The sequence below is a fragment of the Phyllobates terribilis genome, unplaced genomic scaffold (genome assembly GCF_046119375.1).
Source record: "Phyllobates terribilis strain yellow unplaced genomic scaffold, ASM4611937v1 Scaffold_49__1_contigs__length_9717188, whole genome shotgun sequence".
Classification (NCBI taxonomy): domain Eukaryota; kingdom Metazoa; phylum Chordata; class Amphibia; order Anura; family Dendrobatidae; genus Phyllobates; species Phyllobates terribilis.
Window position 1 is genome coordinate 4288351 of NW_027362809.1, and position 27080 is coordinate 4315430.

The 27080-nt window shown below is 45.5% G+C and overlaps 1 protein-coding gene across 2 annotated transcripts in view; it reads right to left on the reverse strand.

Annotated features, from left to right (window-relative positions):
• Positions 1-542: 542 nt before the first annotated feature.
• Positions 543-27080, reverse strand: part of LOC141191625 (uncharacterized) — a 65934-nt gene continuing 39396 nt past the window's right edge. Inside the window, exons 1-7 of one of the 2 annotated variants that reach the window (XM_073661557.1) lie at positions 21067-21119; positions 18292-18430; positions 17990-18169; positions 17783-17906; positions 17602-17699; positions 17313-17403; positions 543-2317 (exon numbers count right to left, since the gene is read on the reverse strand). In XM_073661557.1, coding sequence (XP_073517658.1) covers positions 729-2317; positions 17313-17403; positions 17602-17699; positions 17783-17906; positions 17990-18169; positions 18292-18430; positions 21067-21092 — 2247 coding nt within the window. In that variant the 5' untranslated portion in view covers positions 21093-21119 and the 3' untranslated portion in view covers positions 543-728. Of the gene's footprint in view, positions 2318-17312; positions 17404-17601; positions 17700-17782; positions 17907-17989; positions 18170-18291; positions 18431-21066; positions 21120-27080 lie in introns of those variants that run through there. The other variant, XM_073661558.1, reaches the window with a different exon arrangement.

A 27080-nucleotide genomic window follows, 5' to 3' on the forward strand; every position in this document is an offset into this window, starting at 1 on the left:
ACAGTGTGTTGCGGCCTCCTCTCTGATACGAGAAACTCCTCAAATGCCTATTTAAGGGTTAGGTCCTAGTTTGTGTTTTTAGTTGTGCAGCTATGGCCTTTCTAGTCTGTACAGAGACCAGTAGGGTGTAGTCGCTGCATTCTCCTCTATGTGGGTTCTCCCGTGGCTATCAAGATGCACTTTCTAGTTAAAACATTTCTCACATTTTGAACATGAAAAAGGCTTCTCCCCTGTGTGACTTCACTGATGTTTCTTAAGAGATGATTTCCATGTAATATATTTCCCACACTCTGAACATGAAAAAGTTTCACCACTGTGTGACTTTTCTGATGTGTATTAAGAGTTGATTTCCGTGTAAAATGACGTGAGTCACAACACTGCTGGAACAGCACCAGCACGGGACCTGAGTATGAGTTTTTTTATTTTATCAAGGCCAAACATGAAGAAAGGGTTGTCCTAGTAGTGAACAACCCCTTTAACAAGATCCAATTTTCGGTTAAAACGTTTTCAACATTCTGAACATGAAAAAAGCTTCTCCTCTGTGTGATTTCTTTGAAGTTTATTAAGAATTGATTTCCAAGTAAAACATTTCCCACATTAAGAACAGGAAAAAAGCTTCTCACCTGTGTGACAGCTCAGTCTGGTGCTGAACAAAATTTGATTTCTGTATGAAATATTTCCTACATTCTGAACAATAAGAATATAATTTAAGGAAATAAAAAAGGCTTTTACCCTGTGTGACTTCTCTGGTGACTAATAAGAGATAATTTATCTACAAAACATTTCCCACATTCTGAACATGAAAAAGGCTTCTCCCCTGTGTGACTTATCTGATGTTTCTTAAGAGATGATTTCCGTGTAAAATATTTCCCACATTCTGAACATGAAAAAGGCTTCTCCCCTGTGTGACGTCTCTGATGTATAACAAGAGTTGATTTATCTGCAAAACATTTCCCACATTTTGAACATGAAAAAGGCTTCTCCCCTGTGTGACTTCTCTGATGTTTCTTAAGAGATGAATTCCGTGTAAAATATTTCTCACATTCTGAACATGAAAAACGCTTCACCCCTGTGTGACTTTTCTGATGTGTTTTAAGAGTTGATTTCCGTGTAAAATATATCTCACATTCTGAACATGAAAAAGGCTTCTTACCTGTGTGAATTCTCTGATGTACATTAAGATGTGATTTCTGTACAAAACTTTTCCCACAATCTGAACATGAAAAAGGCTTCTCCCCTGTGTGGGTTCTCTGGTGCTTAACAAAATCTGATTTCTGGCTAAAACATTTCCCACATTCTGAACATGAAAAAGGCTTCTCCCCTGTGTGGATTCTCTGGTGCTTAACAAAATCTGATTTCTGGTTAAAACATTTCCCACATTCTGAACATGAAAAAGGCTTCTCCCCTGTGTGAGTTCTTTGATGTGTAAAAAGAGTTGATTTATCTAGAAAACATTTTCCACATTCTGAACATGAAAAAGGCATCTTCCCTGTGTGAGTTATCTGATGTCTGATAAGCTTTGATTTCTCTGTAAAACATTTTCCACATTCTGAACATGAAAATGGCTTCTCCCCTGTGTGAGTCCTCTGATGTGTATTAAGAGTTGATTTCTTTGCAAAACATTTCCCACATTCTGAACATGAAAATGGCTTCTCCCCTGTGTGAGTTCTCTGATGTGTGATGAGATGTGTTTTCTCTGTAAAAGATTTCTCACATTCTGAACATGAAAATGGCTTCTCGCTTCTGTGGATTCTCTGGTGGCTATCAAGATTTGTTTTCCATTTAAAACATTTCCCACATTCTGAACATGAAAAAGGCTTCTCCCCTGTGTGGACTCTCTGGTGATTGAGAAGAGATATATTCTTCACAAAACATTTCCCACATTCTGAACATGAAAATGGCTTCTCCCCTGTGTGAATTCTCTGGTGACTAACAGGATCTGATTTCTGGTTAAAACATCTCCCACACTTGGAACAAGAAAATCTATTCTCTGCTGTGTGAATTTTTTGATGTTTAAGAAAAGACTTTTCGAGGGGAAAACGATTTCCATATTCTGAATGTGGAAATGGCTTTTTTGCTTTAGAAGCAATTAGTTTTTTAAAGCATATTTTGTGACTTTGATTTTCCTTAGTAGTCGGTAATGAATCAGAAGACAGGACCTGTTTCAAAGGATCAGATGACAGATCTTTGCTGTGAAGGGATGATGGTATATATGGAGTAATGGTATTCACTTCAACTGTATAATGTGGGATCTCAAAATCATCTGATTTGAAAATTGAAGATGTCAGCTGTCCCTCTGATCTCCTGTTACAATCATCTGCCAAGAAGAAAGCAAATTATTATTTTTTAATAAAATATCCTTGACTTTTATATTTTTGAACATTTCTACTTAAACTGTCCGTAAAAATGGTAAGTTATGTAAAAAAAATTGAATTATTCACCAAGACACTGATAGTTCACAGTCTAATAGAAAACCTCATAGCATGAAGCAGTAGACCGTGGTGTTCAACTGATTGTTCATTCTGCCTGCCAAATATGGAATAAAAAGCCACCAAACAATGTTATGTAGGCAAAACTAATATCAATAAAAACTTCTACTCATCTCACAAAAAACAAGTCCCCACTCAGGTCCATCATCTGTCAATGGAAAACCAGAGGTTTCCACATTATTAGTGGCTCAAAGGCTTTTGAAAAGCAACATGGCTTCCATAAACCAATCCAACAATATCCGCTCTCCGAAAGTCAGATCTCCCCCTCACTTCTGAGCCTTGCAGTGTGCCCAAACCACATTCAGCCTCCATGTATTTGACATTACTATAGTGAGAAGAACCCACTTAATTTATGGTGTGTGTCTCCTGGAGCACAATCTGGACACTATGTGTTGGGTAATAAAATGGCAAATGTGCAATTTTCACTCTCTAACATCCACTGCATGCTAATTTCTGGAAAGTGCCTGTGGAGTCAAAATAGTCACTACTCCTATAGATTAATTCACTGAGGGTTATAATTTCCAAAATTGAGTCACTTTATGGGGATTTCTACTGCTCTGGTTTTATGCCATTTTGTTATATTAGGGCTTCTGTAATTGTGTCCCATCTCCTCCGGGATCTGCTCCTGTGACGTCACTAGGAGCCGCCTTATTCATTCTGCAGGTGGCGCTGGTGATGGAGGAGACGTCAGAACCAGAAGCTCTGGGCGGCGCAGGCTCTGTCCAGCCACTAATATTAGGGTGCCTGGGACCTGTAGTACCATCCAGTCTGGCAGTATGGGTGTGTGTGCTGTCCAGCTGGAGTAATCTGCTTCCTACTTCAGCCAATTGGAAAGCACCGCACCCTACTAAAGCTGGAAGCATATTGCCTCACCTCCCGGCTTGTGTATTTGTTTCCTGTTGTGACCCCGGCCCGTTTACTGACTACTGGTGTCTTCTGATTTTGTATTTTCTCGGCCCTGCTGGTTCTGACCCGGCTACCTGACTATTCTTCTTGCCGTCTCACTCCACAGAACTGCAGGTAAGGCCACGGCTCCACTATCAGTATTTGTTCAGTATTCGGTCAGTATTTTTTCTCAGGAGTGGGAGCCAAAACAAGGTGAGGAACAATCAGAGAAAAGGTCTAATAGAAACAAGTCACCAATTCTGCATTTATCACCCACTCCTGGTTTTGGCTACCATTCCTGAGAAAATACTGACCAACTAATGATAGTGGGGCCGTGGCCTTACACCGTGGCCCAAGCCTTGAGGTCTCTGTGTAAGTCCAGATATATGTGTAGGGGTTAACTCCTTTACCCCCCCAAAGCCTGTTTTCACCTTCATGACCAGTCCAAATTTTACAATTCTGACATGTGTCACTTTATGAGGTAATAACTGTGGAACTGACAAATAAAAACTGGAAAATGCCACTGCTCCTTCACACACGGCAAGTTCAGCCGCAGGCAAGCCACCTCCGCATCCAAGTAATCAGCACTGACAGCTTCAAGCATCGGACAATAAAAACGCCGACACAGTGAGTTATTGCGGACCTTCTTACATAGGTCCCGCTGCTCGTCTCTCGTGGACTGTCAGTCAGGAATGTTAATGGACGGTAAGTAACTTCTAACTTGCATACAAGCTCTAAACACATGGTGTGTATGGTGTATATGCAAAATCGTGCAGGTCCATGTAAACCTCATTGGTTATATATATATATATATATATATATTTATTTATTTTTTATCGGTTTATATGCAAATTTTTCTTCATTTGTGCGGTCACTGGATTGATTATATATTATATAACACAACCTGTGAGGTATTGTTTTTTGATATACAGATTGCTATTATATGGCTATTAAACTGCATTGATGTCATTTATACAGTCTAGATTGACCAATACGGATCAGACTGCAGGATCCTCCACAACATATATCTGGATCACTTTTTGTTAGTAAAATATTAGTTGTGGACACTTTAGGTTTGCTCCTAATTGGTCATCATTTATGGTACACTGAAGTGGGTATTTTTTGGGCATTTTCCAGTTTTTATTTGGCAATTCAAGTATTCATCAATCCAGGGATGTTGGTTGTCACTAGCTGCTGACATACTTGATACAATGACACACTAGTTAGCGCGGGTGTCTCTCTCGTTTACCCTTTTTTCCATTGGTAAATATCTCTGGAACACTTCAATGGATCCCACTGATTCTGAGATTTTTTTTCGTAACATATTATACTTCATGATTATGGTAAAATTTCTTCAATATGACTTGCGTTTATTTGTTTAAAAAAATGGAAATTTGACGTAAATTTTGTAAATTTATCAATTTTCAAACTTAATTTTTATGCCCTTAAATCACAGTTGTAAACAAAATTTTCCATATGTCTACATTACATCAGCACAATTTTTGATTTTTTTTTTTTGTTAGGAAGTTATAAGGATTAAAAGTTGTCCAGCGATTTCTCATTTTTCCAACAAAATTTACAAAACCATTTTTTTTAGTGACCACATCACATTTGAAGTGACTTTGGGGGTCTATATGACAGAAAATACCTAATAGTGACACCATTCTAAAAACTGCAACCCTCAAGGTGCTCAAAACCACATTCAAGAAATTTAGTAACCCTTCCGATGCTTCACAGGAATTAATGGAATGGAAAGAAAAAATTAACATTTAACTTTTTTTCACAAAAATTTAAATTTAGACGCAATTTTTTTTATTTTCACAAAGGTATCAGGAGAAAATGGACCCCAAAATTTGTTGTGCATTTCCTCCTGAGCACGCTTGTGGAGACACTGGGTCTTCTGTGGGCATAATACTACTCAAACCACACAGGGTGAAGGTTAAACTGTGTGGCAATACTTTATTGAACAGTCCCAGCCAACACACAAGATGGTGCAAAATTACGCAGTCTCACCCATTCGCTGGCTCACTGGGAATAGAGCAACTGCGATTTTGGGACTTCCAGAGACAACTACCTCAACCAGTGGCCCCCGCTTTTTTGCGGGCACCCACAGAGCGGAGGTAGCAGCAAGTTTAGGAAGCTGACAGTCCATTGAGGTACGTTGCAAGGAGGCCCGAAGATCCCACCCTGGCTTTCTCCAAACATATCCATGGATCCAGGTGACCGGATGGTCCCAATCTGGGTTTCTCCGGGTGTATCCATGAGTTCCAGGTGACCGGATGGTCCCAACCTGGCTAACCCAAACATATCCATTGGACCAGGTGACCGGAGGGTCACAATCCTGGCCTTCCCCAAACGTCTCCATGGGACCAGGCGATCAGATGCTCCCAACCTGGCGTCTCAGAACATATCCACGGGACCAGGTGACCGGATGGTCACAAACCTGGTTACCTCAAACATCTCCATAGGGTCAGTGATGGTCAATGGAGCAGATCTGTATCCTTACAGCCAGGGCAGTGTTCCCTTAGGCTAGATTCCTGAAGAATCTAAATCTGTGTCCCTCTGGATGGAGCCATGCTACCAAGCTGCTGCCCTGAAGAGTCTCTCTGATACTTCCTGCAGCACCATAGAAATAGCTTTTTATTTATACATCTGTGGCTCAGGTCATCATTCACAGGTCAGGGGGGAAGGTGCAGGGCTCATGTCTCATTGTTTGAGCATTTAATCAATTTCCATAACTTATACATTTCTGCTCTGTGAGTCAACAAGCCACAGGGTCCACACAAAGGTTAATCAACATATTTAGCAAATATTCATTGTTCACAGATCAAGAGAAGTCAACATTCAGACTTATGACAAAAGTCCATGTTTCTTGTTCCACCCGAAGAAAGAAAAACACATTTCTTCAAAAGTCAACGCACACACACACAATAGTGTAGTTCTTCTGGCCTAACAAATCTAGTCGTCTTGCTAATTAAAATAAGAAGCTGTGTCCTCACAACGCCCATACCCCATTTGTGGAGGAGAACCACTGTTTGGGCTCGGAAGGGAAGGAGCGCTATTTGACTTTTTAAATGTAAAATTTGTTGGAATAATTAGCAGATGCCATGTTGTGTTTGGAGAGCCCCTAAAGTGCCTAAACAGTGGAAACCCCCACAAGTGACACCATTCTGGAACCTAGACCCTCAGGGGAATTTATCTAGAAGTATGGTAAGAACCTTGGACTCCCAAGGACTTCACAGAAAAATCTAATTTTTCCCCACAAAAATGTTTTTTAGCCCCAAATTTTGCATTTTCACAAGGGTAAGAGGAAAAATGCAACCATACAATTTGTTTTGCAATTTCTTCTGCGTATGCAGACACCCCATATGTGGATGAAAACTACCGTTTGGGCGCACGGCAGGGCTCAGAAAGGAAGAGTGACTTTTGGAACGCAGACTTTGATGGGAATGGTCCTCAGGTGTAATATTGCGTTTGGAAAGCCCCTGATGTGCCTAAACGGAGGAAAACCACCACAAGTGACCCCATGTTGGAAACTAGACCCCCTCAAGGGATTTATCAGATGTGTGGTGAGCACCTTCAACCCACAGGTGCTTCACAGAAGTTTATAATCTTGAGCCGTAAAAATAAAAAAAAATCAAATTTTTCCCACAAAAATGTTTTTTTTAGCCATACAATTTGTTGAACAATTTCTTCTGAGTAAATCGATACCCAATATGTGGACGAAATCTCCCGTTTGGGCGCACGGCAGGGCTTGGAAGGGAAGGAGTGCCATTTGACTTTTTGAATGCAAAATTTGCTGGATTAGTGGACGCTATGTCGCGTTTGGAGAGCCCCTGATGTGTCTAAACAGTGGAAACCCCACAAGTGACCCCATTTTGGAAACTAGACCCCTCAAGAAATGTATCTAAATATGTGGGGAGCACCTTGAACCCCCAGGTGCTTCACAGAAGTTTATAACGTTGCGTTTTTTTTAAATTTTAGCCCCCAATTTTTATTTTCAGAAAGGGTAACAGGAGAAAAAGGACCCCAAATTTGTTGTGCAATTTCTTCTGAGTACAATTATACCCCATATGTGGTCGAAAACTACTTTTAAGACACAGTGTAAGGCCATGGCCCCACTATCAGTATTCGGTCAGTATTTTTTCTCAGGAGTGGGAGCCAAACCAGGAGAGGGTGATAAATGCAGAATTGGTGGCTTGTTTTTCTATTATACCTTTTCTATAATTGTTCCTCACCTGGTTTTGGATCCCACTCCTGAGAAAAATACTGACTGAATACTGACCGAATACTGATAATGGGGCCGTGGCTCAGAAGGGAAGAAGCGCCATATTGGAGTTCAGATTTTGTTGGACTGGTTTGAGGGCACATTGGCAGAACCCCTGCGGTGCCAGAACAACAGAACCCCCCCTTAAGAGACCCCATGTTACAAATGACGCAACTCAATGAATTCATCTAGGGGTGCAGTTGTTAATATGATCACTGCACCCCTATATAGGGGTGCCTACATTGGGCAGTGAAGAAAAACAATTACATTTTTACCACCCAAATTTTGTTTTAGTAGCAGATATTACATTTTCACACTAGGAATTGGGTAAAAATGGCACCAATATTTATCCCACAATTTCTGCTTAAGGCTATGTGCCCACGATGCAGAAATGAAGCAGAAAATTTCTGCATCTCCCTGACAGAAAAAACGCATGCGGATTGTACATGTGTTTTTCCTGCAGAATACATGCGGATTCACATGTGTTTCCGCATGCGGATTGACAAGCGCTTTCCACGCGATTTTAGCATCACTTGGAAAGTGCTTGACAACCAGGTCACACTATATAAATCCATGCAAACGGCATGGATTTATATAGTGTGACCTTTAGAATGGTTAAAAATAAAAAAATAAACCTATACTTACCTTCCGATGGCGTGGGGTGTGCTGCTGCGCTCATTCCTGGCTGCCGGGATATCGCGAGACACTGCACTGAAGAGCCTGCGGTCACATGACTGTGATGTCACCGCAGGTCCTTCAGTTCAACGCGATCTGCTCGCAAGCACAGGGAAGGAGACCGGGGGCGGTCAGAAGGTGAATATAATCTTTATTTTTTATTTTATTCTTTTTTTACAGATTCTATGGTACCCAGGTCTGGATGAGAGTGTCCTCTCCTCCAGACTTGGGTACCATCCGCACATTAGAACGCGCCAATTACCCAAGTACAGATGCAGTCTTGCGGAATTGGCGCGTTCTAATGTAAGTCAATGGCGGCGAAAACGCCGCATTTCCGCAAAATTAATGGACATGCTGCGGATTTTTGAGCGCAGCATAAACGCTGCGGAAAAATCCGCAGCATGGGCACAGCACATGCGGATTATCATTGGGGAACATTGCTGCCCTTCTACCATGCGTTTTTAATGCGTTTCCGCAGCTGCAAAAATGCGGCGGAAACGCATTAAAAACGCATCGTGGGCACACAGCCCAATGTAAAAATACCCCATATGTGGCTGTACAGTACAGCTTAGCCATACGGCAAGACTCGGGAGGGACGGAGCGCTATTTGCCTCCAATGCACCTGCTCTGTGATAGTCTCAGGGTTCTGTTTCAAGTGCAGATAGCATCATGAAGACCAAGGAACACACCAGGCAGGTCCGAGATACTGTTGTGGCGAAGTTTAAAGCCGGATTTGGATACAAAAAGATTTCCCAAGTTTTAAACATCTCAAGGAGCACTGTGCAAGCGATCATATTGAAATGGAAGGAGTATCAGACCACTGCAAATCTACCAAGACCCAGCCGTCCTTCTAAACTTTCATCTCGAACAAGGAGAAGACTGATCAAAGATGCAGCCAAAAGGCCCATGATCACTCTGGATGAACTGCAGAGATCTACAGCTGAGGTGGGAGAGTCTGTCCATAGGACAACAATCAGTCATACACTGCACAAATCTGGCCTTTATGGAAGAGTGACAAGAAGAAAGCTATTTCTCAAAGATATCCATAAAAATTCTCGTTTTAAGTTTGCCACAAGCCACCTGGGAGACACACCAAACATGTGGAATAAGGTGCTCTGGTCAGATGAAACCAAAATCTAACTTTTTGGTCACAATGCAAAACGATATGTTTGGCGTAAAAGCAACACAGCTCATCACCCTCAAAACACCATACCCACTGTCAAACATGGTGGTGGCAGCATCATGGTTTGGGCCTGCTTTAATTCAGCAGGGACAGGGAAGATGGTTAAAATTGATGAGAAGATTGAAGGAGCCAAATACAGGACCATTCTGGAAGAAAACCTGTTGGAGTCTGCAAAAGACCTGAGACTGGGACAGAGATTTATCTTCCAACAAGACAATGATCCCAAACATAAAGCAAAATCTACAATGGAATGATTCAAAAATAAAAGTATACAGAATGGCCAAGTCAAAGTCCAGACCTGAATCCAATCGGGAATCTGTGGAAAGAGCTGAAAACTGCTGTTCACAAACGCCCTCCATCCAACCTCAATGAGCTTGAGCTGTTTTGCAAGGAAGAATGGGCAAGAATTTCAGTCTCTCAATGTGCAAAACTGATAGAGACATACCCCAAGCGACTTGCAGCTGTAATCACAGCAAAAGGTGGCACTACAAAGTATTAACTCAAGGGGGCCGGATAATATTGCACTCCCCACTTTTCAGTTTTTAATTTGTTAAAGTTTAAAATATCCAATAAATTTCGTTCCACTTCACGATTGTGTCCCACTTGTTGATGATTCTTCCCCAAAAAATTTGAATTTTATATCTTTATATTTGAAGCCAGAAATGTGGCAAAAGGTAGAAAAGTTCAAGGGGGCCAAATACTTTCACAATGCACGGTGTATATTCATGGGTACATATATATATATGTACCCATAAATATTGTTATGAAAAAACAAAGTAAACCACATATATATACAGTACAGACCAAAAGTTTGGACACACCTTCTCATTTAAAGATTTTTCTGTATTTTCATGACTATGAAAATTGTACATTTACACTGAAGGCATCAAAACTATGAAATAACATATGTGGAACTATATACTTAACAAAAAAGTGTGAAACAACTGAAAATATGTCTTATATTCTAGGTTCTTCAAAGTAGCCACCTTTTGCTTTTATGACTGCTTTGCACACTCTTGGCATTCTTTTGATGAGCTTCAAGAGGTAGTCCCCGGAAATGGTCTTCCAACAATCTTGAAGGAGTTCCCAGAGATGCTTAGCACTTGTTGGCCCTTTTGCCTTCACTTTGCGGTCCAGCTCACCCCAAACCATCTTGATTGGGTTCAGGTCTGGTGACTGTGGAGGCCAGGTCATCTGGTGTAGCACCCCATCACTCTCCTTCTTGGTCAAATAGCCCTTACACAGCCTGGAGGTGTGTTTGGCGTCACTGTCCTGTTGAAAAATAAATGATGGTCCAGCTACATGCAAACCGGATGGAATAGCATGCCGCTGTAAGATGCTGTGGTAGCCATGCTGGTTCAGTATGGAATAAATCCCCAACAGTGTCACCAGCAAAGCACCCCCACACCATCACACCTCCTCCTCCATGCTTCACGGTAGGAACCAGGCATGTAGAGTCCATCCGTTCACCTTTTCTGCGTAGTACAAAAACACGGTGGTTGGAACCAAAGATCTCAAATTTGGACTCATCAGACGAAAGCACAGATTTCCACTGGTCTAATGTCGATTCCTTGTGTTCTTTAGCCCAAACAAGTCTCTTCTGCTTGTTGCCTGTCCTTAGCAGTGGTTTCCTAGCAGCTATTTTACCATGAAGGCCTGCTGCACAAAGTCTCCTCTTAACAGTTGTTTTAGAGATGTGTCTGCTGCTAGAACTCTGTGTGGCATTGACCTGGTCTCTAATCTGAGCTGCTGTTAACCTGCGATTTCTGAGGCTGGTGACTCGGATAAACTTATCCTCAGAAGCAGAGGTGACTCTTGGTCTTCCTTTCCTGGGGCGGTCCTCATGTGAGCCAGTTTATTTTAGCGCTTGGTGGTTTTTGCAACTGCACTTGGGGACACTTTCAAAGTTTGCCCAATTTTTCAGACTGACTGACCTTCATTTCCTAAAGTAATGATGGCCACTCGTTTTTCTTTACTTAGCTGCTTTTTGATTGCCATAATACAAATTCTAACAGTCTATTCAGTAGGACTATCAGCTGTGTATCCACCAGACTTCTGCACAACACAACTGATGGTCCCAACCCCATTTATAAGACAAAAAATCCCACTTATTAAACCTGACAGGGCACACCTGTGAAGTGAAAACCATTTTCGGTGACTACCTCTTGAAGCTCATCAAGAGAATGCCAAGAGTGTGCAAAGCAGTCATCAAAGCAAAAGGTGGCTTCTTTGAAGAACCTAGAATATAAGACATATTTTCAGGTTGTTTCACACTTTTTTGTTAAGTATATAATTCCACATGTGTTAATTCATAGTTTTGATGCCTTCAGTGTGAATGTACAATTCTCATAGTCATGAAAATACAGAAAAATCTTTAAATGAGGTGTGTCCAAACTTTTGGTCTGTACTGTATATATAGTGCATGTGGTTTACTTTGTTTTTTCATAACAATATTTACGGGTACATATATATATATATACACACACACACACACACACATACACACACACACAGTGGGTGCGGAAAGTGTTCAGACCCCTTTAAATTTTTCACTCTTTGTTTCATTAAGGCCATTTGGTAAATTCTAAAAAGTTCATTTTTTTTTCCCTAGAAATTTTTGCAACTTTATTTAAAAACTGAAATATCACATGGTCATAAGTATTCAGACCCTTTGCTCAGTATTGAGTAGAAGCCCCCTTTTGATGTAGTACAGCAATGAGTCTTCTCAGGAATGATGCAACAAGTTTTTCACACTTGGATTTGGGGATCCTCTGCCTTTCTTCCTTGCAGATCTTCTCCAGTTCCGTCAGGTTGGATGGTGTACGTTGGTGGACAGCCATTTTCAGGTCTCTCCAGGGATGCTCAATTGGGTTTAGGTCAGGGCTCTGGCTGGGCCAGTCAAGAATGGTCACAGAGTTGTTCTGAAGCCACTCCTTTGTTATTTTAGCTGTGTGCTTAGGGTCATTGTCTTGTTGGAAGGGGAACCTTCGGCCAAGTCTGGAAGAGGTTTTCATCCAGGATATCTCTGTACTTGGCCGCATTCATGTTTCCTTCAATTGCAACCAGTCGTCCTGTCCGTGCAGCTGGAAAAACACCCCCATAACATGATGCTGCGACCACCATGTTTCACTGTTGGGATTGTATTGGGCAGGTGATGAGCAGTGCCTGGTTTTCTCCACACATACCGCTTAGAATTATCACCAAAAAGTTCTACCTTCGCCTCATCAGACCATAGAATCTTATTTCTCATAGTCTGGGATTCCTTCATGTGTTTTTGAGCAAACTCTATGCAGGATTTCATGTCTTGCACTGAGGAGAGACTTATGTCGGTCCACTGGTGGAGGACTGCAGTGACTTTGTGGAACTTTCTCCCATCTCCCTACTGCATCTCTGGATCTCAGACACAGTGATCTTGGGGTTTTTCTTTACCTCTCTCACCAAGGTTCTTGTCCCACGATTGCTCAGTTTGGCTGGGCGGCCAGGTCTAGGAAGGCTTCTGGTGGTCCCAAACTTCTTCCATTTAAGGATTATGGAGGACATTGTGCTCTTAAGAACCTTGAGTAATGCAGAAATTCTTTTGTAACCTTGGCCAGATCTGTGCCTGCCTTGCCACGCTTCAGTATAAACAACCAAAGGTTTAGCTTTGCTTAACATGAACATCACAGCTCCAGAGCTCGTGCCTCCAGGCCCTCTCCACACTAAATGCTCTGAAAGGCCGGGAGCCCACTAGCATAAGGTATCCGATCCGATATGCTAATGACATTCAGCTCATGCTTGCTGCGAGCGGGAGCCGAATGTCAGTGCTCTGTGCTCCGATCCTCTCGCACAGAGAGGATCGCAGCACAGCTGCGGAGGGAATGGAGAAATCAATTTCTCCAACTCCTCAGTTGCTGGTGTCGGCGGGAATCGAACTGCGCTCGGGTGATATCCGAGTGCAGTGCAATGTTTCACATGCACCCAAAGTCTTATATATGTGTGTGCGATCTGAATCCAGCATGCTGCGATTTTTTTTCAGCGCGATCGTAATCTAATCGGTGCTGGAAAAAAAAACGCCACTGAGCCCACCACCGATTTTTGCAATCCGATCGGATGGCAGAGGGGGCTCTGTCCCTCTGCCTGTCTTCTAAATGCTGCGATGGATGTCAATGTATCCTTAGTGAAGAATTCCAAAGTTATCACCACATAAAGTGACACACGTCAGATTTGAAAAATGGGGCCTAATTAGGAACATAAAACTGGCTGCAAGAAGGGGTTAAATCAGAGTATTTTGGGCACTAAGTACTATAGTCAAAACTGTGAGTATAGACAATAACACATCTACTGAAATGATCAAATTCATCAGTCTCCATCAGTAATAAATAAGTAACTAGTGGTGAAACCTCTCTGGGGTAATTGGAGTATGGGGCTCGGTGGCTCTTGGCAATCTAAACTGTCTATTTATTTTTCAAGTGATTTTTCTCGCTTGTCAGCACATTCTACGTACGCTGTCATTTGGTTTTGTAGTTTACAGATCTGGGCAGGTAACGGTCAGCGTCTTCTAATCCCAGGGGGTCAGTGGATCTCCCAGGTTGCAAGTTCTCTAGAAAAAGGGCTTTCACTGCCCTAAGCCAAACCTGGGCAAAGTGCGGCCCGCACATCCGGCCCTCTGGCTGCTCGAGTCGAGCCCGCGGACTGAAATGGCCGAGGGGCTGGAAAACAGTGGCCTACGGGACGCACCACGCCCTCCCCCACCGCCTGCTCGCCGGCCGTCTGCTGTCTCCAAACTCTCCATCCGCGCCGAATACATTGGTGGAGGAGGGGCCTTTGGCCCCTTCCTCCACAAATCAGTATGTGAAGCAGCAGAGAGAGCAACAGAGGCAGAGCGTCGGGTGAAGCGAGGTGAGCATGGGCTCTCATGCCGAGCATGGGGCAGGCCATGGGGCTCTCATGCCGAGCATGGGGCAGGCCATGGGGCTCTCATGCCGAGCATGGGGCAGGCCATGGGGCTCTCATGCCGAGCATGGGGCAGGCCATGGGGCTCTCATGCCGAGCATGGGGCAGGCCATGGGGCTCTCATGCCGAGCATGGGGCAGGCCATGGGGCTCTCATGCCGAGCATGGGGCAGGCCATGGGGCTCTCATGCCGAGCATGGGGCAGGCCATGGGGCTCTCATGCCGAGCATGGGGCAGGCCATGGGGCTCTCATGCAGAGCATGGGGCAGGCCATGAGGCTCTCATGCTGAGCATGGGGCAGGCCATGTGGCTCTCTGCTCTTTGGCTGTACATGGGGCAGGCTATGGGGCTCTCTGGCTGTGCATGGGGCAGGCTATGGGGCTCTCATGCCGAGCATGGGGCAGGCCATGGGGCTCTCATGCCGAGCATGGGGCAGGCCATGGGGCTCTCATGCCGAGCATGGGGCAGGCCATGGGGCTCTCATGACGAGCATGGGGCAGGCCATGGGGCTCTCATGCCGAGCATGGGGCAGGCCATGGGGCTCTCATGCCGAGCATGGGGCAGGCCATGAGGCTCTCATGCTGAGCATGGGGCAGGCCATGAGGCTCTCTGCTCTTTGGCTGTACATGGGGCAGGCTATGGGGCTCTCTGGCTGTGCATGGGGCAGGCTATGGGGCTCTCATGCCGAGCATGGGGCAGGCCATGGGGCTCTCATGCCGAGCATGGGGCAGGCCATGGGGCTCTCATGCCGAGCATGGGGCAGGCCATGGGGCTCTCATGACGAGCATGGGGCAGGCCATGGGGCTCTCATGCCGAGCATGGGGCAGGCCATGGGGCTCTCATGCCGAGCATGGGGCAGGCCATGAGGCTCTCATGCTGAGCATGGGGCAGGCCATGAGGCTCTCTGCTCTTTGGCTGTACATGGGGCAGGCTATGGGGCTCTCTGGCTGTGCATGGGGCAGGCTATGGGGCTCTCTGGCTGTGCATGGGGCAGGCCATGGGGCTCTCATGCCGAGCATGGGGCAGGCCATGGGGCTCTCATGCCGAGCATGGGGCAGGCCATGGGGCTCTCATGCCGAGCATGGGGCAGGCCATGGGGCTCTCATGCCGAGCATGGGGCAGGCCATGGGGCTCTCATGCCGAGCATGGGGCAGGCCATGGGGCTCTCATGCAGAGCATGGGGCAGGCCATGAGGCTCTCATGCTGAGCATGGGGCAGGCCATGTGGCTCTCTGCTCTTTGGCTGTACATGGGGCAGGCTATGGGGCTCTCTGGCTGTGCATGGGGCAGGCTATGGGGCTCTCATGCCGAGCATGGGGCAGGCCATGGGGCTCTCATGCCGAGCATGGGGCAGGCCATGGGGCTCTCATGCCGAGCATGGGGCAGGCCATGGGGCTCTCATGACGAGCATGGGGCAGGCCATGGGGCTCTCATGCCGAGCATGGGGCAGGCCATGGGGCTCTCATGCCGAGCATGGGGCAGGCCATGAGGCTCTCATGCTGAGCATGGGGCAGGCCATGAGGCTCTCTGCTCTTTGGCTGTACATGGGGCAGGCTATGGGGCTCTCTGGCTGTGCATGGGGCAGGCTATGGGGCTCTCTGGCTGTGCATGGGGCAGGCTATGGGGCTCTCTGGCTGTGCATGGGGCAGGCTATGGGGCTCTCTGGCTGTGCATGGGGTAGGCTGTGTGGGGCTCATGCTGCATATGGGCAGGCTGTGTGGAGCTCATGCTGTATATGGGGAGGCTGTGTGGGGCTCATGCTGAATATGGGGAGGCAGTGTTGAATATGGGGAGGCTGTGTGGGGGCTCATGCTGTATATGGGGAGGCTGTGTGGGGGCTCATGCTGTATATGGGGAGGCTGTGAGGGGGCTCATGCTGTATATGGGGAGGCTGTGTGGGGGCTCATGCTGTATATGGGGAGGCTGTGAGGGGGCTCATGCTGTATATGGGGAGGCTGTGTGGGGGCTCATGCTGTATATGGGGAGGCTGTGTGGGGGCTCATTTTGTATATGGGGAGGCTTTGTGGGGGCTCATGTTGTATATGGGGAGGCTGTGTGGGGGCTCATGCTGTATATGGGGAGGCAGTGTGGAGGCTCATGCTGTATATGGGGAGGCTGTGTGGGGCTCATGCCGTATATGGGGAGGCTGGGTGGGGGCTCATGTCGTATATGGGGAAGCTGTGTTGAACTCATGCTGTATATGGGGAGGCTGTGTGGGGCTCATACTGCATATGAGGAGGCTGTGTGGGGCTCATACTGCATATGAGCAGGCTGTGTGGGGCTCATGCTGTATATGGGGTGGCTGTGTGGGGCTCATACTGCATATGAGCAGGCTGTGTGGGGCTCATGCTTTATTTGGGGAGGCTGTGTGGGGGCTCATGCTGTATATGGGGAGGCTGTGTGGGGGCTCATGCTGTATATGGGGAGGCTGTGTGGGGGCTCATGCTGTATATGGGGAGGCTGTGTGGGGGCTCATACGATATATAGAAGGGGCTGTATTCAGGTTTAAGTTGTATATAGTTAGAGGTCAGCATACTTAATTCAGCTCCATATTAATGCAATTAATTGATGCAATTAATTATTAATTATATTAATATTATCATTAATATATTGATATTAATATTGAGCAGAATTAATTTCAGCCAATTGGTTCGGCCCTTCACAACAGTCACGATCTCTAATGTGGCCCCTCGGGAAAATGAATTGCCCACCCTTGCCCTAAGTCATTTGAACAGTTTTGGGGTGGAGGAGAATGTTGTGGTCTAGCGGCAAAATGGTGATAACATGATTGTGATACGGCCGGACTACACAACCGATAAAGCAGACACAGACGGTGACGGAGAAGAATCTGTGACTTCTCTGCATTTAGTGGTTACTACTCACCTGGGTGGTCATATGTAGGAATCTCCTCTTTACACCGCTCATCACCCCTCACATATGTCTCTGTAGTATTAATATGGGTCAGATCTTCACCCTGAAACAAATATTGTAAAAGTCACAGACAGATGGAGAAGTCCCATCTATGATCAGCTCTAATCCTGTCATCTCCACCGTCCTCATTACACAAGTATAAACCATATAATACTGGGGGATAAAACAAGACTGAACACAAGACCTTCACAGCCGTCTACACATCATAGGGCAGATCTCATGACACCTTCTCTCCATCTACCTGATGATACTGAGGAACATTGGGATCTTCTTGTTTACAGTCATGTGGAAGAAGAGGACGGCGACATCTCTCTGGTGTTGTCTTCTTACTGGATAGATCTGGAGGGAACACATACAGGGACTGAATTCATTCTTTACATACAGATAATTATAGGCCGTGTGTATTTAGTCCTGTCTATTACCTGGTGATGTGAGGGGCTGGAGAACCTCCATCATGATGTCCTTGTACAGATCTTTATGTCCTTCTAAATACTCCCACTCCTCCATGGAGAAATAGACGGTGACATCCTGACACCTTATAGGAACCTGACACATACAATGATACCGTCATCCCCCCGATCCCTTCATAGTGTTACTGTATAATATCCCAGCATTCCCAGCAGTGTCACCTCTCCAGTCAGCAGCTCAATCATCTTGTAGGTGAGTTCTAGGATCTTCTGATCATTGATGTCCTCATGTATCAGGGGGTGAGGTGGAGGTCCCGTGATTGGGCTCAGGGGTCTTCCCCATCCCTCAGACACAGGGTCCTGACAGCGCTCACTAGAGGTCTTCTTCACTACTATGTAATCCTGGTTATGGAGAGACACATTAATAAATCTCACTAGAGACATTTCCTCACCTCTCCAGTTCTGTCCATCTGTTATTCCCATAGATAAGAATGATGGAATGTGACATCATCAAAATCTCTCACCTCTCCAGTAAGCCGGAAGAGGATCTCTAGGGTGAGGTGCAATATCCTCTCCACCATCTTGTCCCTGTCCATATTCATCCTTGAGGAAAATTCTCTTATACAGAAGATCTTCACTGAGAGGATCCGATATTGTAGAGACCTGAATGAGAAGATGATGAGCCTGTGTAACATCATAAAAATCCTGTGTAATAATACAATTGCTGGAAATAATGAGGGGAAACATATCAGGAGATTTATTATTTTACAGTATTTAGTTTTCTTCTTTACATCTAGTAATAAAACCTATATATTTTAGGCCTCAGACAACAAGCAGTTTCTTCCTCGGAGTCTGCAGCTGAATACGTTTCTCATAGACTCATCTTCCATAAAGCTAAATGAAAAATAATTACTTCATGATGAGGATGACATCTTCATCTTCTACTACGTCTCTATAAACGTATTTGGCCAGAGTCCGTCACTGACTACATCACCACCGGCCATCTATATGTTTCCCGTCTTCACCGGACTGTAATTTTCTATCACGTTAGATCTCATGTTTGATTCACACTCAGAAGTTTGAGGCTTTTATAAAAGCTTGTTTGAAAAAGCATGGAGACAAGAGATATTTAATGCCAAATTCTCCATGTGTAGTGTATTTTTCTTTCTCTGGATATGATGGGATATTTTTTAACATTTTCACGTAGGTTTCCCTACATTGCATGAAAAACACCCCAAAAAAATAAAATTGGGGATGGAGGTACTGGGGGAACATTATACTGTGTGTGGGAACCAAGAAAGGGGCACTGTACTATGGGAGCAATACATGATTCCTGCACAAAAAACACCCCACAATTTGTGTATCTTCAGGGTAAATCACAATCTAACCATTTGATTAGAGCTGATACTATTAAGCTAAAGTGTCTAAACAGACTTTCTTTCAAATCCATAAAGGGGCACTTTTCCGTGTTTTTCATGCCAGAACTGTTGGAGGATCATTAAAGGTGATAGTTTTCCCACCAATTAGTCCCCAGCGCGACTTTTGATCACCCAGGGCAGCGCGCCGTCATCTGTGCGTCCTGCTCATCTCTTGTTGGGACCTGTAGATTATTTTTTTGTTCCTTCATTCACAGTCGGAGCCGGCAGAACTTTCTCATTTTTTTGTAGCTTCACTATACGACATCCGGCTTTTCTGTAAGGCCGTGTTCACATAGTGCAGAAATACTGTGTTTTTGGCGTTCTGCAAGATTCGCACCAAACTACAGAATAACAATCTTCTCTAATTATTGCCGCATTTTTTAGGCCTTTTCCACCTTATTTATCACAAGGGGGCACAATTCTCATGAAATCACATCCACTTTGCTTGGACAGTTAGGCCGGTTTCACACGTCTGGATATTTCCGGTACAGGAAAAAACAGTACCGGAGATATCAGTGTCCGTGTGTGGCACACGTGTGGCAACCATGTGCTGCCCGTGTGCCGCATCAGGAGCACACATATCGGCGCTTGGGAATCAGTGTACAGTTAGTGCTGTTCCTCATCATTGTTTCCTGCTGGCGCTGTGATCAGCACCAGCAGGGAAAATGATGAGAGTAGTAGCTGTAATCCATGGGACCGATCACTCCAACAGCGAGCGGGCCCCAGAGCTGCCCTCAGCAAGTGACAGGAAACTGCTCATGAGCTCAGCACAGCTCCGGGGCCCACTCGCTGCAGGATTCATTCTCTTCAGTTCCTCGGTGTGATCGGTCGCATGGATTACAGCGGAGGACACTTAGGTGAGAATATGGATTTTTTTATTTTATTTTTACAGGTGGAGAAACCGGGAGCAGACTACTACTCTCATCATTGTCCCTGCTGGTGTTGATCGCAACGCCAGCAGGGAACAATGATGAGGGCAACGTTCAGCACCCGGCGCTTGGGAACAGCGCTAACTGTACACTAATTCCCAACTGCCGGTATGTGTCACATGGATGGCATCCGTGTGCGGTATGTGTTTATATGGATCCTTTGACTTGAATGGAGCTGTGTGATCCGTGCTGATGGCCAAAAACGGACATGTCTACACGTGGATCACACGGACACACGCTCCGGAATGTGATTCCATGAAATCTCCGCCCTCTGTGGCCTGAAGACGCTGCTGAAATATGCGGTTTTGGTGCATTTTTTCTCTATAGGCTTCTTCTGAAAAAAAAAAGCATGAAGAAAAAAACAGTTGCATTTTTAAGTGCAGAATCAAAGCTTTTCTGTACTTAGAAAAAAGCGTTAAAAACGCGTCTTCACATCTGCATCAAATAAGCAGGAAAACGCATAAAAGAAACGCAGCAAACACCAATAATCAGAGAAGATTGTTACTGCGTCGTGTGCTGCAGACATCTACAGAAAACGTGCAGAAAAGAGCATTAAAGAAAATGCCACACTTAATCTACGTGTGAACACGGCCACAGCGTTACGCTTTTAATACATTTCTTATAAGTTTAATAGAGAAAAAATATCAATCACGGCATTTACAGATTCCCGTAAAGTGAAGTGAATATTATAAGTGTAATTTATGCGCTTCACAGGGAGGAGCTACGAAGATGTCCGAGAGGGGAGTATAAGCCGGAGAACAGCTGAGACGTGACGGGACGGGACGGGACAGTCCCACAGAGTACGGGACGCTGGGAGGTCTGCCATAGAAACTGCTGAGAAATAATCATCTAATGCTGCGATTCCAGGATTATTCTAGAGGGAATCGGCTGCGATATTCCCTGTGCAATATATATCCAGTATTAATGGTCCAGTAATGGGGTCTCCACGTACCTCCACCTGCAGAGCCGCCACCACATATATGGCTGCTCTGTGCGCACAGGAGCTGTGATGAGGTCACAGGAGGGGAGGAGTCAGGGGTCACATGATCAGAGGCCTCAGTGGATGCAGGACTCTGCTGTGCTGGTTGTCATGGTGATGGATGAGCTGAAGTTTATGTGTGGGGTCAGGAGGGGTTTACAGTTTGGATGTAGCAGAGCCGCGTGTGTACGAGGTGTACGGAGCGGAGCCGCGTGTGTACGAGGTGTACGGAGCGGAGCCGCGTGTGTACGAGGTGTACGGAGCGGAGCCGCGTGTGTACGAGGTGTACGGAGCGGAGCCGCGTGTGTACGAGGTGTACGGAGCGGAGCCGCGTGTGTACGAGGTGTACGGAGCGGAGCCGCGTGTGTACGAGGTGTACGGAGCGGAGCCGCGTGTGTGCGAGGTGTACGGAGCGGAGCCGCGTGTGTACGAGGTGTACGGAGCGGAGCCGCGTGTGTACGAGGTGTACGGAGCCGAGCCGCGTGTGTACGAGGCGTGCAGAACGGAGCCGTGTGTATGAGGCGTACGGAGCGGAGCCGCGTGTGTACGAGGCGTATGGAGCGGAGCCGCGCGTGTAAGAGGCGTACGGAGCGGAGCCGCGCGTGTAAGAGGCGTACGGAGCGGAGCCGCGCGTGTACAAGGCGTACGGAGCGGAGCCGCGCATGTACGAGGCGTACGGAGCGGAGCCGTGCGTGTACGAGGTGTACGGAGCGAAACTACGTGTCTACGAGGCGTACGGAGCGGAGTCGTGTGTGTGTATGAGGTGTACGGAGCGGAGCCGCGCGTGTACGAGGTGTACGGAGCGAAACTGCATGTGTACGAGGTGTACAGAGCGAAACTGCGTGTGTACGAGGCGTGCGGAGCGGAGCCGTGTGTGTGTATGAGGTGTACGGAGCAGAGCCACGTGTGTCCCCGCTTTCCCCCACATTTCCTAGAATAATGCAAAGTCACGTCCAATTATTATGGGATGAAATAGGTCCTTAACGACCGCCACTTCATGAGATGTGGTGCCACAGTCCGTGTTTACATCCACCGTAGCCACAGGATAGTTCTTAGCGTCCCCATGGATACACCGGACACCCACCACCTTCCCAGGAATCAGTCAATGAGGGAGTGTGGCCCTTATCAGGGTCATCAAACTTCCTGAGTCCAATAGTCCAGAGACTTGTGCCCCGTTTACTGACACTGAGCATGCCTGAGGGCCCTTGCGATGTAGAGAAACCACGCTGCAGGCGGGGTAGGCAAAATAAGAGCAACGTCGGCCCATGTTGCAGTCCATTGGCTCAGAGTTTATGGGACACCGGGCGCAGTATGGCCAGGGGTATGACATCTCCAACACACTATATTATGGGGTGGGCCCTTGGGCAGCAACTCAGACCCCTCCTGAACTCTATGACGCCCCTCAGTTGTGGCGCTAGCTCCCTTCTTTTGGGTGTCCGCTGCCTTTTGAGAACCCAAGTATTGAGAGGCTACGACCCCTTGTTTTCCCAACGGACTCACAACCACCTGGTATCTTTCTACCAACCGCACCAAGTCATCGGCATTATGGGGATCTCCCTGGGCAACCCAGGATTTCACCGACTTCGGAAGAGAGTGTATAAACCTGTCTATAATGACCTTCTCCACCATCTGTGCTGGGGAAGAAGATTCAGGTTGCAACCACTTTTGGACCAGGTGTAGGAGGTCGAACATCTGGGACTGGGGAGGTTTGTCACTGCAATAGGCCCAGTGGTGCACCCGTTGCGCCCTGACAGTCAGAGTCACTCCTAAGCATGCCAGAATCTCAGTTTTCAACTTAGCGTACTCTTTCGCGTCCTGCAAGGCCAAGTCATAATATGCCTTCTGCGGCTCGCCTGTCAAATATGGCGCCAGCATCTCCGCCTACTGCTCCGGAGACAATTTTTCCCGCTCTGCCACCCTCTCAAAGACAGTCAGGAACGCCTCAACGTCATCACCCGGGGTCATCTTTTGTAATGCTCTTCTTACCGTCTTCCTGACGTATGTGTCATCACCTGGATCTGAGGATGTGGCAGTCATCCTGCCACGGATCTGCTCTGCCAAGATTTTCATTTGTCTTTGCTGCTGTTGGATCTGCTGCATCAGAAGCAGGGCTGTGGAGTCGGAGTCGTGGAGTCGGAGTTAGTTTTGGTTGGAGTCGGAGTCGGTAGAAATGTTCCGACTCCGACTCCAGCTTTAAAAAAAATGTATTAATATTTCATAATTGAACTTTCATATGAATTTTATAAATGTTACTCAAATATATATGTTCTATCAAACTAAGAACAACAGTGATAAGCAGTTCTGCTGGAGATAGAGACATTTCTTAAGGCCCCGTCACACTAAGCGATGCAGCAGCGATCCCGACAACGATACGACCTGTCAGGGATCGTTGCTGCATCGCTAATACATCGCTGGTGAGCTGTCAAATAGGCAGGCTCACCAGCGATCAGGGGAGCAGCGATATCGTGGAAAGAATCGTTCCACGATGTCCTGCTCCCGTTACCAGCCTGCTGCTTAAGCAGGAGCAGGCTGGTAACTATGGTAAACATCGGGTTACTAAGTGCGCGTGTGCCCCTAGTAACCCGCTGTTTACCATGGATACCACTCTGCTACGGTGCGCGGGAGCCTCCGCGCACAGTAGCAGAGTGGTATCCATGGTAAACAGCGGGTTACTAAGTGCGCGCGTGCCCCTAGTAACCCGATATTTACCATGGTTACCAGCCAGATCGTTGGTCCCGCTGGTCACACACAGCGATGTGTGCTGGCCAGCGGGAGGCCAACGACCAAAAAATGGTCCAGGACACTTTGCAGCGATCAGCGACCTCACAGCAGGGGCCTGATCGTTGCAAAGTGTCACACATAGCGACATCGCTGGTGAGGTCGCTGGTGAGTCACCAAAACCGTGACACAGCAGCGATCTCGCTAGCGATATCGCTATGTGAGACGGGGGCTTTACTTCTTGTGTGTCACTGTTCTCCACTGCCCTTATCTAATCTTATACTTGGTTAACCTCATTCTGCCCCAACCCCCCTACTTACAATGTATGAAACTGAAAGTGAAAATGTGTTGCAAATTCTTAGTAGTAAAGACTAGATGTTTTCTAGGTGTGTGTCTTCCAAGAATCTCACAGCTGCTACTCAGAAGAGGAAGACTGTAAGAAGTATTATCCTTTCAACAAACTTTGCATCAGTTAACTGTGAGTACATGAGGAATAACAGTATTACTGACCACTATATCAGTTGTACGACCTGGCAATAATTTTGTACAATTGTTTTTAGGAAAAACAATTGTCATTTGGATTGTGAATGCAGAATTAAAAACCTGAGAATGTCAAAGAAGCGTCATATTAAATCAGCTGTATTTCAACATTTCACCATCACTCAAGATAGAAAACATTATGTCTGTCAGTGTATGACAAATGATCCAGATGAAAACAAATGCTGTGAAGCCAAGATCAGTGCATATTCAGGCAAAGATAAAAATGCTCCTACCAGAGCTTCTAATCTAAAGAGACATTTACAGCGCTTTCATCCAGAAGTACTGAAAGCAGTGGATGAGAAAGACTGCATCCAAACCAATGAACCAATGCCCAGCTCTTCCAGCCAAACAAAGGAGCAGAGAACTTTGCAGCCATCAGTTGCAAGATATTTTGTCAGTGACAAAGTTACTGTGACAATGACAGTAGATACATTTAAAAAACAGATCATAGAGCTTGTTGTAAAGGATAGTGTGCCTATTTCATTATTTTCTCGACCAGCTTTTAGGTGTCTGAATGGGGAAATAGCCCGCAAGCTCGGTGTTTCTCTGGAGAGAGAGAGTATTAGAAAATTAGTAATCGAAGAAGCTTTTCAACAAAAGGAAGAACTTAAAAAAACTCTCAAGGGACGCTTTCTGTTTCTTAAAATGGATGCCTGCACACGTCACAGAGTGAACTATTTTGCCATCAATGTCCGATTTGTTTGTGACAAAAATGAAATAGTTACCAAGACATTGGCAGTAAAAGACACCAAAGCTCATCACACCAGTGAGTTTCTCCAGGTCTTGGTGGAAAAGGTTCTTCCAGACTATGAACTTAAAAAAGAGCAAGTTCTTTCTGTCGTAACTGACAATGCTTCAAATATGATAAGTACTATTAAGCTAATGAATGAGAGTAATGATGGTGACCAGCAGCTAGAAGAACATTCTGGGTCCACAGACACAGAAATGTTTGAAATAGAGGAACACAGTATTGTAACTGAGGAGCAAACTGAGGTTGCTTCAGATGAACAGCAACATGATAGTTTAGATGATCTTGTTGAAACTGTGTCAATACGTTCTTTCATTCATCACATGCGCTGTGTTGTGTGTACGCTACAGCTGGCTATAAGAGACAGTCTGCAAGAAGGACATGCTGCTGCACTGATTGGCAAGGTGAGAAAATTGGCTACTGTTGCCAGAACCCCTAAAGTTGACTCAATTTTGAAGAGACGTGCTGGAAAAGGGGCAATTATTGATCAAGCCACACGATGGGGCAGTACTTACTTAATGATTCAGCGCTTGGTTGAACTTAAAACCTTTCTTGTAGACATGGCTAACCCTCAACTGACGCTAAATGAAAGTCAGTGGAATCAGGTGACTGAGCTGGAAAAATTGCTAGAGCACCCATTTACAGTGACTAAAAAATTACAAGCAGAGGACTTAACTCCAGGTATTTTCCTAAAGGAGTGGAAGAACCTTATATTTCGCCTGTCCCAAAGAGGAGGGTTAATTGCAAGTGGCATTGCTACATCAATGAAACAGAGAGAGGAGCTACTATTACAAAATAACATTCTTTTGGCAGCTGTTTATGTAGACCCAATGCATCGGATTCTTCTAGATGATCAACAGCTAACTAAAGGAAAAGAAGCTCTGTTTGAAATAGCAGTAAGGATGAAAGGGTTGCAGAACAGTCAAGAGGAACAAGAAGAATTTGGTCGTCCTGCCACATCTTCACCCTCATCATCAACTGATGAAGAATTTAATTTCGAAAAATATTTGGATCACAAGGACCGTGCAAAGCGTTCCCGCATAGAAGAAGAGTCATCCCCATCAAAGCACACAGCCAGTACATTTCAGCAGAATTTTTCATGTGCACTAAAAGAAACTGAGAAATTTGACCGTTCATCAAAAATAACAGTGCAACAAGCGATTCCTCTGTATCCTGACATTGTCAGAGATGTTGCCCGAGTGGTTACTGCTTTGTCACCAACCCAAGTTAGTGTAGAGAGGTTGTTCTCTGCTCTCAAAATAATTAGAACAGATTAGAGGGCATCCATGAAGGAGGATCTGACAGAGACAATACTTTTTCTGAGGACAAATTTATAGATTTCTTTTTATTAACTGCATAACAGTGTTTATTGCATATTTACTTACAAGAGTTTAGAAAAGTTTATAAAAGTTATTTGCTATATTCTAATTGTATTCTAATAAATATAGTTTTTGCTCTAAGTGGTCTGATTACTTATATGATGGTGAGAAACTGAATAAGCACGATGTTAATATTTTACAACAGTAAATTTATTGTTACGAATTGGCCATTTATGAAGGAGTCGGAGTCGGAGCCAGAGTCGGAGTCGGAGCCGGAGTCGGAACCTGATAAAATCCAGGAGTCGGAGTTGGAGTCGCAACTGTGGCTTACCGACTCCACAGCCCTGCATGTATATGCAGTAATTGAATAGAAGAATGGTAGCACTCACCATAGGTATGTGGGATCTGCAATCTTTATTTGGATAGACATAAAGGAGAAGCGGTGCAGGAGGAGTGCGGGGAAGAACGTTACTGGAGTTTTTTTAAATTTTCACGGCTCATGAAGCACCTTGGGGTTCAAGGTGCTCACCACACATTGGAAAAAATGAGAAATTGATGATAAACTTTTAACCCTTCTAATTTCCTAACATAAAAAAAATTATGTTTCAATAATGGTGCTGATGTAAAGTAGACATATGGGAAATGTTATCTATTAACTATTT